We start from the raw sequence: 14,051 nt of genomic DNA, 5'->3' as shown, positions 1-14,051 counted from the left end.
TTGGATACAACTTTTTATACGAAAAAAAAAAAAAAAAAAAAAAAAACAGGCTCCTGTTTTTACAATAAAGTTTGTTCTGTTAACTTGTATGAAGAATTTGAATGTGTTTCCTTACAAAAGAAATTTTTTTAAGTCATGTCGGTACTTGAAGTTGCACAGATTCAAACACGTTACGTTTTTTTTTTCCTCTTTTTTTTTTTAAAAAAAAAAGAATAAAATGGAACCTGAGATTGCCCCTCATCCAGCGTCCACTGAAGTTGTTGATTTTGCTGATTGGGCAAGTAATGCAACTTCAGTTTTAGATATTAGTCTAGGTAACTACCTACTTAAATTAAATATATTTTATTCATCGATTGCAATAAAAAGTTCAACCACAAAAGGGAAATGAGGATTCTACTGAACCTATAAAAGCTACTTCATTCAATCCAGACTTTACATATCCTATCTTTGGAGACCATGAAACAATTTTTGGATACAAAGACCTGTCTATTAAAGTAAGACGCATACATCAAAGCTTGCTTTTTTTTTTCGTGTTTTAACATATGTTTTTCAGCTTCAATATACTTCTGGATCACTTGTTCCTTATTTGAAAGTTGACTATTCCTCTAAATATAATGGATCATATCCTATCGACAATATAACTAAAGTTCTTAATGAACACCTTCCAAAAATGTACTTGACAAATCAAGATAGTTTTATCGACAGCGTAAAGACAGATCATGTACAATTCAAACCAATTGGAGAAAAGATTCATGAATATACTCGAGAAGTCAAGCATGGTAACGAATATTTTGAGATTTACAAGGTAAAGAGAGAAAAAAAAGAAAATCAAAGACAAACAGGAAGATTTAATTTTTTGACAAGAGTTCTTTTTCCAGCCAAAAGTTTAGAGAGTACCATGCACGTATGAAGATTTTTGTACTATTATTTATTGAAGGAGGAAGCTATATTGAGGACGATGATGAAAAATGGGAAATCTTTACAATGTAAAAGTTAAAAAAGATTTGTAAAGTAAAATGAAACTGATAGGCAGAATTAAATTATAGCTTCAAGAGAGAAGGTAGCCATGAGTCAACCTCTTATCATTTTGTTGGTTACAGTACAGTGTATCCATTTTACTATTGGCCTGAAAATATGAGAATGAGAATAAGGCAAGCAAGCAAGCAAAAGATCATTAACCATAACCTTCTAACAAAACCACAGTCAATTTTTAGTTCTTCCACCATACAAAAAGCAAGGGCACGGAAGTGAGTTGTATCGACTTCTTTATCAACTGTTCAAGTCACGTAAAGATGTATCTGAAATAACAGGTAAAAAAAAAAAAAAAAAAAAAAAAAAAAAAAAAACATCCTCACATCTGTTCAATCATCTTACATCCTCTTTAGTGGAGGATCCTAGCGAAGAGTTTGCAGACATGAGAGATAAGAATGACATTCGTTACATGTTAGAACATGGAGGATTTAAGGGATTAAAGGCACCTGTCTCCAAGGAAACCTTGAGCACATTACAGCAAGAATACAAATTAACAGATCGGCAGTTACACCGATGTATTGAAATTTACTTGTTATCCAACGTAGACAAGTTGAATGAACAAGATTACAAAACTTATAGACTTCAAGTAAAGCACCGTCTTTACACATTTAATTATGTAAGCATTATATATATATATATATAATAAGACAGCAATCAAACCAATCATTTGTAGGATGTTTTACAAGGACTTGAAGAAGAAGAGAGAAAAGAAAAATTACATGAAACGTACTTGAATTTGGAAGATGAATATCATAGAATACTTGAATTGATATAATAAAACAATAAGGAGGGTATTTTTTATATAAAATATGAGTTAAAAGAATAAGAAAGGGGGTATATAATTTTATGGGTTAAAGCGTCCTTGTTGTTGTTGCACATTAAACAATAATGGGTCGATACGATGATGATTATTGCGTTGATGTGGAATGGGTGTACTTAAGGAGCTTGAAGGTATCTTTCCTACTTAAAATAGTTAGAAAATAACATAAGCCATCATTATACATGTACACGTTACTATCTAATAAAGGGTAATAATAGTCTCCAGAAGGATAGTATTTACTACTATTAGTGCTGTTACTAGTTGGTAAAAGAGATGTGCTTCTTTGCCTAGAATAATGATTCATGCTAAAAGGTGTATAATCCGGTACAAATTGAAAACGGTTGTTGCTACTGTTACTGTTACTGCTGCAGCTACTGCTTGGATAATCAGATTCAATGGCATAAGCATCATACAAACTGTTGAGTTGAAAGTTATTATTTTTTTTTGGTCCCTAAAATAGAAAAAAAAAAGGAGTAAGTATATTTACACACTTGTCAGGCTTCACTTTACATTTCCCCAAGGTTGAAAAAAGCTATGACTATCATTTATAACGTGTCTTTTATTATGCTCATCTATAATAAAGAAGGTTAATTTGTGTCTTTGATTGTATATCGGATACATTTACATGATTCAGGATGATCAATGAGATGCATTACAGAAGGGCTTATATGTTGCATATCTTCCGGACTCGGCGATCCATTAAGCATATTATGGAGTGTATCATCTAACGGAACAAATCGGCTACCCATAAAGGCGTCAAACATGGCTCTAGCCTGCTGCAAATTGTGCTTGGTGTTGTAATCAAAGCAAAACTTGAATGTCAACACCCTACTATCGAGCGTCGTCATCTGACTGTGTCCTTCGCCTTCAATCACGAAAAGGGGAGTACTGCTTTCTTTCAAGGACACGATATGTTCTGGCAATAGGAGATAAATACCCGTCCTTTTATATATTTTAGCTTCCAGATCTTCGATTTCTTCAGATTGCAGTATACGTTCAAGTGCTACAGAAGCAGGCACCTGTATGTGAATGTGCTGCGGTAAAAGGCTTTGTATCCTTAAACTCATGTCATCCATGTGTGCTTGTGGTCCAATCATCAACACATGTTCTGTTCCGTTGCTTTGGGGCCAAATCAACTTGGTGTTGTACAATCTTGCCTTTTCGCGCAAATATTTCCCACTCGAGTGCAATAGCTGTCTTTGAACGTAATAGGGCACGTATTCTTTCTTGGTCGTGTAATCCTTGTCCTTTTGAAAGGGAATAAAATTCATGACGGCCAATTTGAGCAATTCGAGACTCGCCTTGTTCTTTTGTGGTGTTCTTGCAATCACATTATGCTCATTTTCAAAATAACCACCAAATGTGGCGAGTTCTTCATGACTTGAAAACTTTACATAGACTCCATATTGCTTCATGACCCTTTGAATATTTTTACCTGCTACACCAATGATACGACGGTGACAGATTTCAGGTACATAAAATGATATTTCTGCTGGAAGTTCGTCTTGAAGTGAGTCGAAACCATCTCTGGCTTTACTGAAATCGTTACTTTCAATCGTAATTAAGAAATTAAACTGGTTAAAGGTGTGGAAATCAATATGTGTATCACAAGTTTTCATAATTTTGTTGATCTTTCCATTTTTTTTTCCGCTGATGAATTCACGTTGATCGACTGCTAATTCAATATAAAAATTGGTAGACTCATGGTACTCCTATATGTAAAAAGGTGAGAAAAAGAGAGATGAGAATGTGGGAATATAATATACTTGTGACAATGGCAATTTAGATATAAATTGAATAGCAGATTGAATTTGTTCTCTAGAACCAGTAATGACTAGCTGATGGTTGTGATTATATATGACGTGAACGTCTAAATTTTTCATAACGTGAAATATCATGTCTTTTGGTTGTGACATTGAAAGCTGGATGATAACTTGAAATACATGGCTTGCCTAACAATAAAATGAATATGTGCGTGGATGATTAGATACACATGGTATTACGTACAAGATAGTTTAAGGATCGGAGTGTACGATCAACATTGATATAATTCTCAGCATAGACTTCCACAGTGTTTTGTTCAGAGCCAAATGTAGAAAAACATATAAACGAACCTATGCAATAGTAAGCATTTAGTGTACAGCATTTGTTTATATTTACCGTTTTCTTTCATTATCTTTGTTAATTCTTGCTTTTTATAAAGCAATAAATAATCTCTTTTTTGTGAATTTAAAATAGATTTCGAGTTACACATTGTTTTGATCTATAATAACATTAAAACAAAGCCCTTTTATTCTTCTTATTCTTACCTTCTGAGCTAATAGCTTTTGAATTAATGTAATCGCTCTTTTTACATCTTCATTTGTATCACCCATTATGTATATCGTCACTTCTTCAGTTATATCATTTATATCTTGCCATAACGTTGGAAAGTAAATATTGCATTTAGTTTCTTCCATAATGGCTACATATTGGCCGTGTCTTTTGCCTCCTAATGAATTTATCATATAGAATGGTATCTTTGTAGTTTCTAAAACCAATCCAGACTATGTATCTATTAATAAAATATGAATAATACAACAAATGCAATAATTACGAGCGTGTCTGCAAATATTAATGTGTCTATTCGTGCCTTTTCGATTTTATCGATAGGGCCATTGAATTTTACAAGTAACTGATCATAATTGATAGTGATACGAATTTGGTTGTCAACGGCAGTCTTTGTAAGTTGATCATGTAGCTTTTGTCGAATAATGCTTTTATAGGCTAATCCTGGGTATAAAGCATGAATAGATAAATTAATCTAAACCTGCACATTAGTAAAAATACAATATATTTACAAAGTACTTGCCTCGGTAGGTTGTAGTCTATAAATATCAATTTTGGCTGGTTGAATATCCGAGCCTTTTGTTCCTGAAAGTAAGAGACAAGTTGAAAAGGAATGAATAGTTTGTGGGTGTGTTGACTTTAGTTGGTCATAAAATCCTTTACAGCCATTACCAAAGCTAAAAGAACAAATGATAAACATGTATAAAATAATAAAGTAAAAGAAAAAAGGGAAACGATTTTTTTTCTTACATTTTTTTTTTTTTTCGAAAATAGTTTCGCTCATTTAATAAATAAATTTCAACTCAGGTTCATTTTGCTTAAACATGCACCTACAGGATTGATGACATGCTCATTGAGCCTCTGTCACTGATTAAAATTGGAACGATACAGAGAAGATTAGTATGGCCCCTGCACAAGGATGGCACTAAATCACTTACAGTATTGATTTTCCAATGGTATTACATTTCTCACAGCCTTTCTTTTCTGGAGGAATAGCCTTTGATTTATCATATTTACAACGTCAATTATATTGAAGATATTCTATTTAAAAACAGTATATTCTGCTTATGCTTTTAAATGAGGGTTTCAACTTTTACTTCCTAGTTTCTATATTTCAATATCTGGGTATATTTGGCTTGCCGATGTTTGATAGATATGTTCTTCAGGGCCAAAGCCTTCTTATTGCTTTTAGCAAAGAAGCTTTTTCAAATTATTTAATCATTCAAATCGTAAAAATTATTAAAGGCGATTTACCGTTCCTTTTTTAAGACCTATGCCAAAACCTTGAATTACTAACCTTTTTTTTAAAGTTTTCAATTGATTTTAATATCTCAAGAGAATATTTATGCTGTTTAATTAATACTTGTATAGGCAAAGCCAAATCAGGTTACAGGGATGCATTTTAGCGCAATATCTTTTTGTGTCGACACGAGGAATTTCTATGATACGCATAGAGTCGATAAGATAATCCCTTAATGGATGCTACTGAGCGTTGTAGAAGGGACATAATTACTAAACACCTTGCTTATAGTATTAGAATAAAAGTAGTATATCTCTTACTACAACATCTGTGTCCTTTTGCACCATAGCGGTTCTTTTTTCAATATTAACGTTAACTATTCTAAAGCTAGGATAATACTGGAACGGAAAAGTTTAGAGCAATGATTTTCTTTCGTACTTTGTATCCCAAAGCACATCGCCAACCAGGGGTAATTCCACACGTTCATAGAGCATGAAAAGCATGTGGAGCATCTTTTCCATTTGTCTTTTCTCCCTGATTTCCCTGCTGGTGTTGCATTGGACTTTTGCATGTTGAAAGCGCTGTCATTCACTTAGAGAATATAATTCTAGGAAATTTTAAAACTCATCACGACAATGCTATAATACACTCAACAGACTCTTCGAGTTATTAGCAGTATGTTTGTTCATCCTTTTTCGTTTTACTTTCTTTTCGTTATTCGTATTCAACTTTTAAAACAAATTTTGTGTATCAACATTGTCTATTATATCTTTGAAACAGCCAAGAAAACAATTTGGTAGATTTGAAGGAGGGATAAGAGTGGTTTCAAAACCAAGACTATCTTTATATTTGTAAATCATTTTCAAAACTCTCCTTACAAGTGAAATGATTACTATATCTAAAGGCTGATAATTTTAGAATATGGGTATTTTCTATAGTAAAATAAGCTTCTCTTCTCGCAAAGAAATTTTATGAAACTATTCATGAATATTTTCGAGCCGATGTTGATCTGGAGTTTGATTTTCCAAAAAGAAAAATGCCTAAAGATGTTTAGCAACAAATCCTTAGGTAGTTTTGGGTAGTTGACCTCTATTTTGAATTGAGGAATAGTTAACACAAAAAAAGCAAGTATAATCTGCTAGCTATTTTGCTCGATGAGCCTTTAGTTTGAACACTGTATCGTCGGTGTGAATTGGTCACAAAATCAAAAAGAATCTGAAGCTATTTAGTTACTGAGAGATCTTTGTATGCTGTTGTATGTGTTATTGCCATTTCTACTTTGTCTTGGTTGAAAAATAAAGACGGGCGTTATACATCTAAAACAATGCAAATGATTAAATATTAAATATTACTACTTACATATGAAGAAATAGCTAGTCGACTTAAACGATGTAGATTGAGGCGGTGTTCATAAACCAAATGGCTTCTAAAAACCTTCACCATAAACACGGCCAATTTCTTCTGTTGTTTCATTTCCTTGTTTTATTAACATTAGCTTGAAAAAAATTCATAAAGCATAGAAAAGATACGTAGAGTCTTTAGAAAAACCATTATCTTTTGCAGCAGTAGCTAAGCTTCTTTGTGCGAAAGGAGATGTTCCTTAAATAGACAGGACCCTTCTGTCTGTGTAACAAATACCAAAAAGATGTAGCTCAGCGAAAATGTAGTAAATTTAGTAAGCATAAAAAAAAACAACTCATACAAAGATATCTGTTTTCAAAGAAAGTTCGATGTACTTACCATTTTTTTACCCTACAGTCCTTAAAAGCTTCAATTGCGTCATGTTTACTGGCTCATGTACTCATATTTTGTGCTAGGCACGTTGGTTTCCCTTATTTCGCTTTTTTTTTATTTTTATTTTATTTTTTATTTTTTATTTTTATTTTTATTTTTATTTTTATTTTTATTTTTTTGCAGTCTTCCAATGGATAAGGAATTAGCATCTTTACTTGTAAATTATAAAGCATGTCTTGAACAAATATTTGAAATAAATAATAAAGTGGATCAACTTAATACCTCAGAACAACTTGCCGCAAATAACGAGAAAACTCCTGAGAAAGTGACTGAATTAATTAGTAAAGTGAAATTAGACGTTGATACAGCACTTAAACGACGATGTACAGAAGCAAATACGGCGAAATCTGATGTGCAGTACTATATTGATGATGCACTTTGGAATTGCGCTTGTCGAACTACCCTAAAGCCAACAAAGGAAAGTGACAAGTATCGACTAGAGCAACTGATGTGTACCTTATTTGATATAGAAAAGCAGAGCCACGATACTATAGATGATGAAAATAGTGTGAACCAGTTTCATGAGGATCTTCATCAATGGTTGCTTCAAGTAGCAACAATTTATATCACTGTTTATACCGAAATGGAGGATCAAAAGAGAGTTTTTTTGTTTTTGCTTGATACCCCACATGTAATATGGGCTGTTCCTTTGATTCAACTACCTCCCATATACGACACAATACAGATGGATTCTTATATAGAAATAATGTCACAATTATTGGAAAAAGCTACCTGGACAGAGGAAGACAACTATCTTGCAATATTAGATCAGTTAACAGTAGATTATCACTATGGCAGATTTTTAGAATCTTATAGATCTAAGGACAATGAAAAAGAGGCTGACTTGTTGAATATCACAAATAAATTGACAAATATTCTTTTCAATGGTACACGACGCTTTCATGACATGAGAAGCTTAACCAAAAGATTGTGCCAGACTATTATCCAGATTACACAGCTTTTTATAGAGGGCACAAACTATGATCAAGATCGGATAGACACATTCTTGACTGACTTGATAGACTTATTTCACAATACAGAGAATTATACCACTTGGATATTTTTGCCACAGTTTCCATTCAAAGCCTTGTCTATTCAAGCATTATGGCAGCTTACTCTTCAATTACTTCACTTGGATGATTTTTCAGAACCTGTAACTCTCGAAAAAATATTGGAATCACCGCTTGACATGGACCCTTTCAAGAGCCTCCTGGAAGATAATCAGACGCATGGTATTTTTATGCTAAACAGTTTAACAAACGTGTGTACCAGCATACCTTCTGGCGTCGATCAGTTATCTCAACACGACCCGATTGCCACTTGCATTCTTATAGTTGTATCATATGTTTTGTTTCAAATTGCTTTTATAGACAAAGAGCTACGAAGTATGTACTATAGGGATGTGAGAGATCATTTTGACATCGTATGCCAACAACATTCATTCATTGCCTCATTATTACTTCGCTGGACTGTTGAACATATGTCTAAAATGCAAAATATGGCGCTTTACCTGTTTCACTCGTTGCCAATTAATAAATGGACGGTATTGAAAAACGATCTGAAATGGTTACATCAACTTTTATTATCTGAAAGTACTGTAGACATTCAATTAGCAAAGTATATTATTGAAAATCTCAATTATGGATATACGTACGTTATGGATACTGAGATCTCTAAATCACAACCGTGGCATAGTAGACGACGACCCTTCCTGGGTTATGATATTCATGAAGACCTTGCATTTTTGATCTTGGACGCCTGTCAACGATTCCAGCCACTATCGGATACAAACAAGGGCACAATTGACTTGGTCACCTCTGCTGTAGTTTCTAACTATATTGCAACCAATAGCGGCAACGATTTTATTCATTGGTCTTGGACAATTGTTCAGAGACTTAAGTTATACGACTGCCCCCTCTCAACAAGGGCTGCTGATATCGAACTATCACTCACACCTACATTTTTACGTACGGTGCTCAACAGCTACAGCGATATGTCTGCATCTCACAGCGCTCTCGTCATTTATGTCTCGCTCATGCTTTCAGCTACTTCGCGCCACTTTTTACGGTTTGAATCAGGTGATGGTTGGCTCAAGTTGCTGACCATTTTAAAACGAGGTAAGCCAGAGGCTGTGATTCAAATCATGAGCGAAATGATTCCTTCCTTTGTTTACATGCATGGTGATGACCTTTTTAATGATGCAAGTCTCTCGGATTTCCTGAAGCATTTGTTTCTGACCAAGGTTCAGATGGAATCTATCATTGGAGCTAACGTGTGGCAAGCTCAACTGATTGATGATTCAGTCATGGACCAAGGTTTTGGATTTTCATATGTTGATCTAATGATACATTGCTGGTTGAAGACTGTTTTTCGAAAAAATGATTGGATTAATCAAAGGGCTATGGTTGCTATTATGGATTCTCTTTGTAGACTTGCGTTTATACTGAAAAGACGAAAATTGATACATCCAATGTTGATAGAGGAATATAGACGACTAGAACGCCAAGGTAATCAGCAGCTACAGCAGCAGCAGCAGCAACAACAGCAACAGCATTTTGGTGAGAATAATGGATCGCCCAATCTGGCTCGTTTTATTCGAAGTATGGTTTATGAAGGCAATGTAGTACCTACTTTATTAGCCAATAACGATGAATGGTTTGGTCTTAGAGGGATTAATATCAGTAAAGCACCTGGAATTAACAATCACCATATCTGGTTTGTATTTGAAGCATTGTTAGCAGAAACGGCCGTTGAAAGACCCTACAGGGAAGAAATTCTAAAAGAAAACTTTAAACATCCAAAACGACCGCTAGATTTCTTTTCTATCTATCGCTGGCTACAACACATCCTTATCGTTCCTGTAGACCATCCATTACTACCTCTATTTCTGCAAATGTTTTTTTGTCTCCATTATCAAAAGTTAGATGATACTACCACGTTGGGTTCTATTCTTTTCAACAAAAAGCCAGAACTTTTATCCAAGTTGCGTGACTATATTGCCAACGTTCAAACCTATTTTGGACAAAAGATGATTATGGCTCCTGATCTTGCCGAGCGATTTCAACAATTGTACTATGCCATGTGGCTTTGGTTGGGACACAACGAGTTACTCAAACATGATTATGATCTGCAACAACTTCCCACTCACTACAACGTGGATAGACTCAAATTGTGCTATTTGCGTACAGAGGACGAACAGCCTTGGTATGATGAATCACTCTATTGGGTGGATTTGGTAGATAGAAACCGATTACTGCAAGAATTCATGCAGTATCCTTGGGAGTCATCAGAAAGATTTAGAACGAAGGGCAAGTCTGAGGATTGTTCCACCTCTTCATTAAAGAGTAGACGATCTAAAATGACAAGTGAATCAACAGCAGCTCCTTTACCGCCAGTGTACTTTAGAGAGCCAAATAAAGTGACATAAAAAAGCTTTCCATACTTGCAATTTATTCCTTCTTTCTTCGTTTCTTTACTATTGAATTTATACAAATAAGTATATCTTCAAAAATCGTGGAAAGAGATCCAATTACTTGTTGTATGCATAAAGAACTGTTAATTCATGTTCAAAACAGCATATTGCTAAGGAGAAAACAGAATAAGTAATAGGGAACAAGTAGACCCATCGAAGCAAGAACAGTTTTAGCAATCAAATCCTTTAATTTTCGTAAATACAATGAAAATAAGCATACTTTTAAATTGGCATATATTGGTCGGTTGTTTTGTCTCGCGCAAACTCGTCTTTATTGGCCGACAAAATGTTCATTGGAAAAAATATTTTTTCAATTATGATAGAAAAAGTCTCAGTGTCAATTTTCAAATCTCTTATGTTAAAAGGTAATTGTACTCGAACTTCAATCCTTGTAACAACTTGGTATACTTCAACTTTTAAAACAAAAGCTTCCAAGCATATATGCTCATTTTCATTACGCCAAATTAGAGCATCGACAACGCTCACTGACATTCAAACACCAATAACCACTCCTGACACAAATAATCTCAAAGCTGTTTTCAGACGCTGTTCTGGATCAACAAAAATAACAGGAAGGCCATGTTCCAGACTGATCAGCGCTGATCCTTTATTACCACTGGACCATAAAGTTTACTGCTTTCAACATAAACCTGTTTCACAGCCAACAACCATATCTCGAAAAACGGGATCGTCTAAGATGGTGAATATTGGTGATAATATAAAGGATGCTTTGGGTATGAAGGGATCAAAAAAACAAAATAACCTGGCTGAATTAAACGATTGTTGGGATTGTACAGTATGCGCCACTTTCAACACCCAGAGGGGAAGACTTGTATTCTAATATTTCTCTATAAAGTATGGCTAGGAAGCTGGAAATGCAAAACAGCAAAAAACAAAATGATTCGAGAAATGATCAAGCCAACATCAAAGGATGACAAACCAGGGTTCATCTATGGGTATTCAATTCAGAAGGAAGTTACAAATTCGCAAGAAAAGTATGCGTATTTCAAAATTGGAAGAACAGTGGATCCTCACAGAAGAATGTATGCACTATCGAAAATATGCAAATATGATCCCAAAGTCATTGAGCTATTTCCCAGTCTACCTGGAAAGGGTCGTATGCCGAATAATTTACAGATGATTGATGGAAAAATCGATAGTATGCTTAAATGCCCAATTACCCACAGGGTGGAAAGATTGATTTTACTGGAGATGGCTTGTTTATTTAAAAAAGTTAATACCAAATGCCCAGTATGCGGTGCACGACATAGAGAATGGTTTAAAGTAGAAAGAAAACAGCATCCAAAAGAAAATAGATTAATGACAGATCGCGAATTGTGGGTAACATGTGTGAGGCCAATTATATTACGATGGATCCAGTATGGTGTCATATTTTCCGCTATTAGCAATAATAAATAGACTATTTTTGAAACTATTAAATGGTATTTTAATACTTCTATCTTATTAAGATCAATTTGTATATCTCATAATGTGAAGCGCACTTTTTTTTATACCGGTACAAGAACATTTTGACTAAACACTCACTATATTTATCTAATAAGAGAATGGCTTATTTTTAACCATTGTCATACTTTGGATGTCTTCTTATTAATGCCCATCAAATGTTTGAATGTTCTTGAATACGACACATCAAAGATGAAATTGCTTTGATATAATCAAAGACTGCCATACTTCTTACAACAATGCTGTTTACTATATCACCAAAAATCAAAAACAATCAATTAGAAGGTGGGAAGCTTATTACTAACTCAGTATCTCCTGTTGTTTTCATAATTGCAACTCATAATAAAGAATCAGATATACTGACCTTAAAAGAGCTGGTGCGTTAGCAAGCAAATTACCAAGTAGGAGTAATTGATTTTAAACAACTATATGACAGTTAGGATTCAATGACTTACATAGTTGGTAAAAATGGCTATCCAGTTTACAAGTATCCGCCATACGATACAGTTCATGTATATTGATGAAGCATAATTTTTTTTTTTGAGCGCTATATAGTTATAAATGAATATGATGTACATTTCTATTTTTCTCTTTTGCTTTTCGTTAAACATCCAAATAAACACATTGAATAATCTTTGAGCAAACACAAAGCATCACGCTCTGCTCTCTCAATTTCTCTTTCTACATTTATTTGCGCTTTGTTGTAAATTTGATCTAATGCGAAAGCCAAATTTGATCATTCTATTTCAAATCTCTTTTAGCTTTCTCTTACAAAGGAGAAATTTATAGGCAAATTGTTAAGATTGCCTTTTTGACTGTATTTTGCTTTCAAACCCATCGTAATACAGTTTATGGCATGAAAGTACAATTGCTCAGCATCAATCACTATGCCAATATGGTGCTTTTTGACCAAAGAACGCATTTTATTCAATTGGCCAATCAATTTATCATAGACATGTAGGTCCTTCCTTTTAAAAATACTACAGTTTCTGTTGAAGCATTATTTATTTCCCACCAAACATTATGACTATGATCCATGAATTGGAATGATTTAATAAATTCAATAAACCAAGATTATCCTCCTCTTCTTGAATTTCAAAGAGTAATCTCGTTTGGATGTTATGCTACAGCTCATTGCTTGTTTTAAGACACATACGTTCAACAATTTGCTTCAAATAGATGTTGCTTTTATGACCATTCACTTCGTGCTTTTCAAGTGTTCTTCCTAACTCAGTTGTAATTTAATTAAGCTAAAGTGATAACTTAAGGGAGCTAAAATCTGTAATTTAACAGTCAAAAAGGTGACATTGACACCTTACTGTTGTTTTGATGCCTACATACATAACTTTTAACGTCTTTTATGCTATTTTTTCCTATCCATCATATTCATGTAAATCATCATGAATAAAGATGGTAAATTCACATAAACCGTTCTCTTTGTTCAAGTCAAATACACAGTTTTTCTCAAAATCTGACAATCGCAAAACGACCTTCTGAAACCCATCTCCAGAAAATTGCCTATATACAAAAAGAGACTCGGTTAATTTTTTATTGGTCTTACTTAGAAGACCATCCTGTTATTAGTATCCAAAATCCGGTCGATGATCTAAGACGACGAAGGTTTACGGTTTGCTCATGTAATGACTATATAGCATGTGTGTTTATCCATGCACAAATAAAATAGTAGCTAAGTTAGGGCTGTTGACAATTATGTAAACCAATTTAATTAAGTTATTAAAGACAATTGATCTTTTTCACCCAATTTGGATACATGGCTTATAATATAATAGCTTGTTTCAGTAGTCGTATTAGACTGTCTCGTAAATAAATTATGTAAAATGCCGAGAAAGGCACTGAATAAATACAAAAAGAAGGTAAAAAAAAGGCCAGTTTATGAAAGG

General features: G+C 33.9%; 6 protein-coding genes across 6 annotated transcripts; 3 read left to right on the top strand and 3 right to left on the bottom strand.

The window, feature by feature from the left end:
• Positions 1 to 217: 217 nt before the first annotated feature.
• Positions 218 to 1,807, top strand: RO3G_00222 (uncharacterized protein; the record flags this gene model as incomplete). Its single annotated transcript, XM_067654813.1, has 8 exons — positions 218 to 314; positions 412 to 494; positions 554 to 805; positions 865 to 986; positions 1,047 to 1,099; positions 1,215 to 1,310; positions 1,386 to 1,648; positions 1,706 to 1,807. The coding sequence occupies 8 exons, from the start codon at positions 218 to 220 to the stop codon at positions 1,805 to 1,807; spliced, it is 1,068 nt and encodes a 355-aa protein (XP_067510914.1).
• Positions 1,808 to 2,439: 632 nt separating this feature from the next.
• On the bottom strand, positions 2,440 to 4,227 carry RO3G_00221 (uncharacterized protein; the record flags this gene model as incomplete). Its single annotated transcript, XM_067654812.1, has 5 exons — positions 2,440 to 3,564; positions 3,619 to 3,804; positions 3,860 to 3,966; positions 4,013 to 4,115; positions 4,162 to 4,227. 5 exons carry the CDS (start codon positions 4,225 to 4,227, stop codon positions 2,440 to 2,442), a joined length of 1,587 nt encoding a protein of 528 aa, XP_067510913.1.
• Positions 4,228 to 5,010: 783 nt separating this feature from the next.
• RO3G_00220 (uncharacterized protein) lies at positions 5,011 to 5,941 on the bottom strand (the record flags this gene model as incomplete). Its single annotated transcript, XM_067654811.1, has 4 exons — positions 5,011 to 5,105; positions 5,144 to 5,177; positions 5,741 to 5,774; positions 5,859 to 5,941. 4 exons carry the CDS (start codon positions 5,939 to 5,941, stop codon positions 5,011 to 5,013), a joined length of 246 nt encoding a protein of 81 aa, XP_067510912.1.
• Positions 5,942 to 7,344: 1,403 nt separating this feature from the next.
• RO3G_00219 (uncharacterized protein) lies at positions 7,345 to 10,641 on the top strand (the record flags this gene model as incomplete). The annotated part of the gene is made up of 4 exons (XM_067654810.1): positions 7,345 to 8,101; positions 8,183 to 8,446; positions 8,585 to 8,599; positions 8,816 to 10,641. 4 exons carry the CDS (start codon positions 7,345 to 7,347, stop codon positions 10,639 to 10,641), a joined length of 2,862 nt encoding a protein of 953 aa, XP_067510911.1.
• Positions 10,642 to 11,583: 942 nt separating this feature from the next.
• RO3G_00218 (uncharacterized protein) lies at positions 11,584 to 11,887 on the top strand (the record flags this gene model as incomplete). The annotated part of the gene is made up of 2 exons (XM_067654809.1): positions 11,584 to 11,845; positions 11,874 to 11,887. 2 exons carry the CDS (start codon positions 11,584 to 11,586, stop codon positions 11,885 to 11,887), a joined length of 276 nt encoding a protein of 91 aa, XP_067510910.1.
• A 1,636-nt stretch (positions 11,888 to 13,523) lies between these two features.
• Positions 13,524 to 13,923, bottom strand: RO3G_00217 (uncharacterized protein; the record flags this gene model as incomplete). Its single annotated transcript, XM_067654808.1, has 3 exons — positions 13,524 to 13,668; positions 13,712 to 13,794; positions 13,909 to 13,923. The coding sequence occupies 3 exons, from the start codon at positions 13,921 to 13,923 to the stop codon at positions 13,524 to 13,526; spliced, it is 243 nt and encodes an 80-aa protein (XP_067510909.1).
• Between the last annotated feature and the right edge of the window lie 128 nt (positions 13,924 to 14,051).

This window comes from Rhizopus delemar, genomic scaffold (assembly GCF_000149305.1).
Source record: "Rhizopus delemar RA 99-880 supercont3.1 genomic scaffold, whole genome shotgun sequence".
Lineage (NCBI taxonomy): Eukaryota > Fungi > Mucoromycota > Mucoromycetes > Mucorales > Rhizopodaceae > Rhizopus > Rhizopus delemar.
Note: the sequence above shows the minus strand (reverse complement) of the source record. Positions and strands in the feature narration are given on the sequence as shown.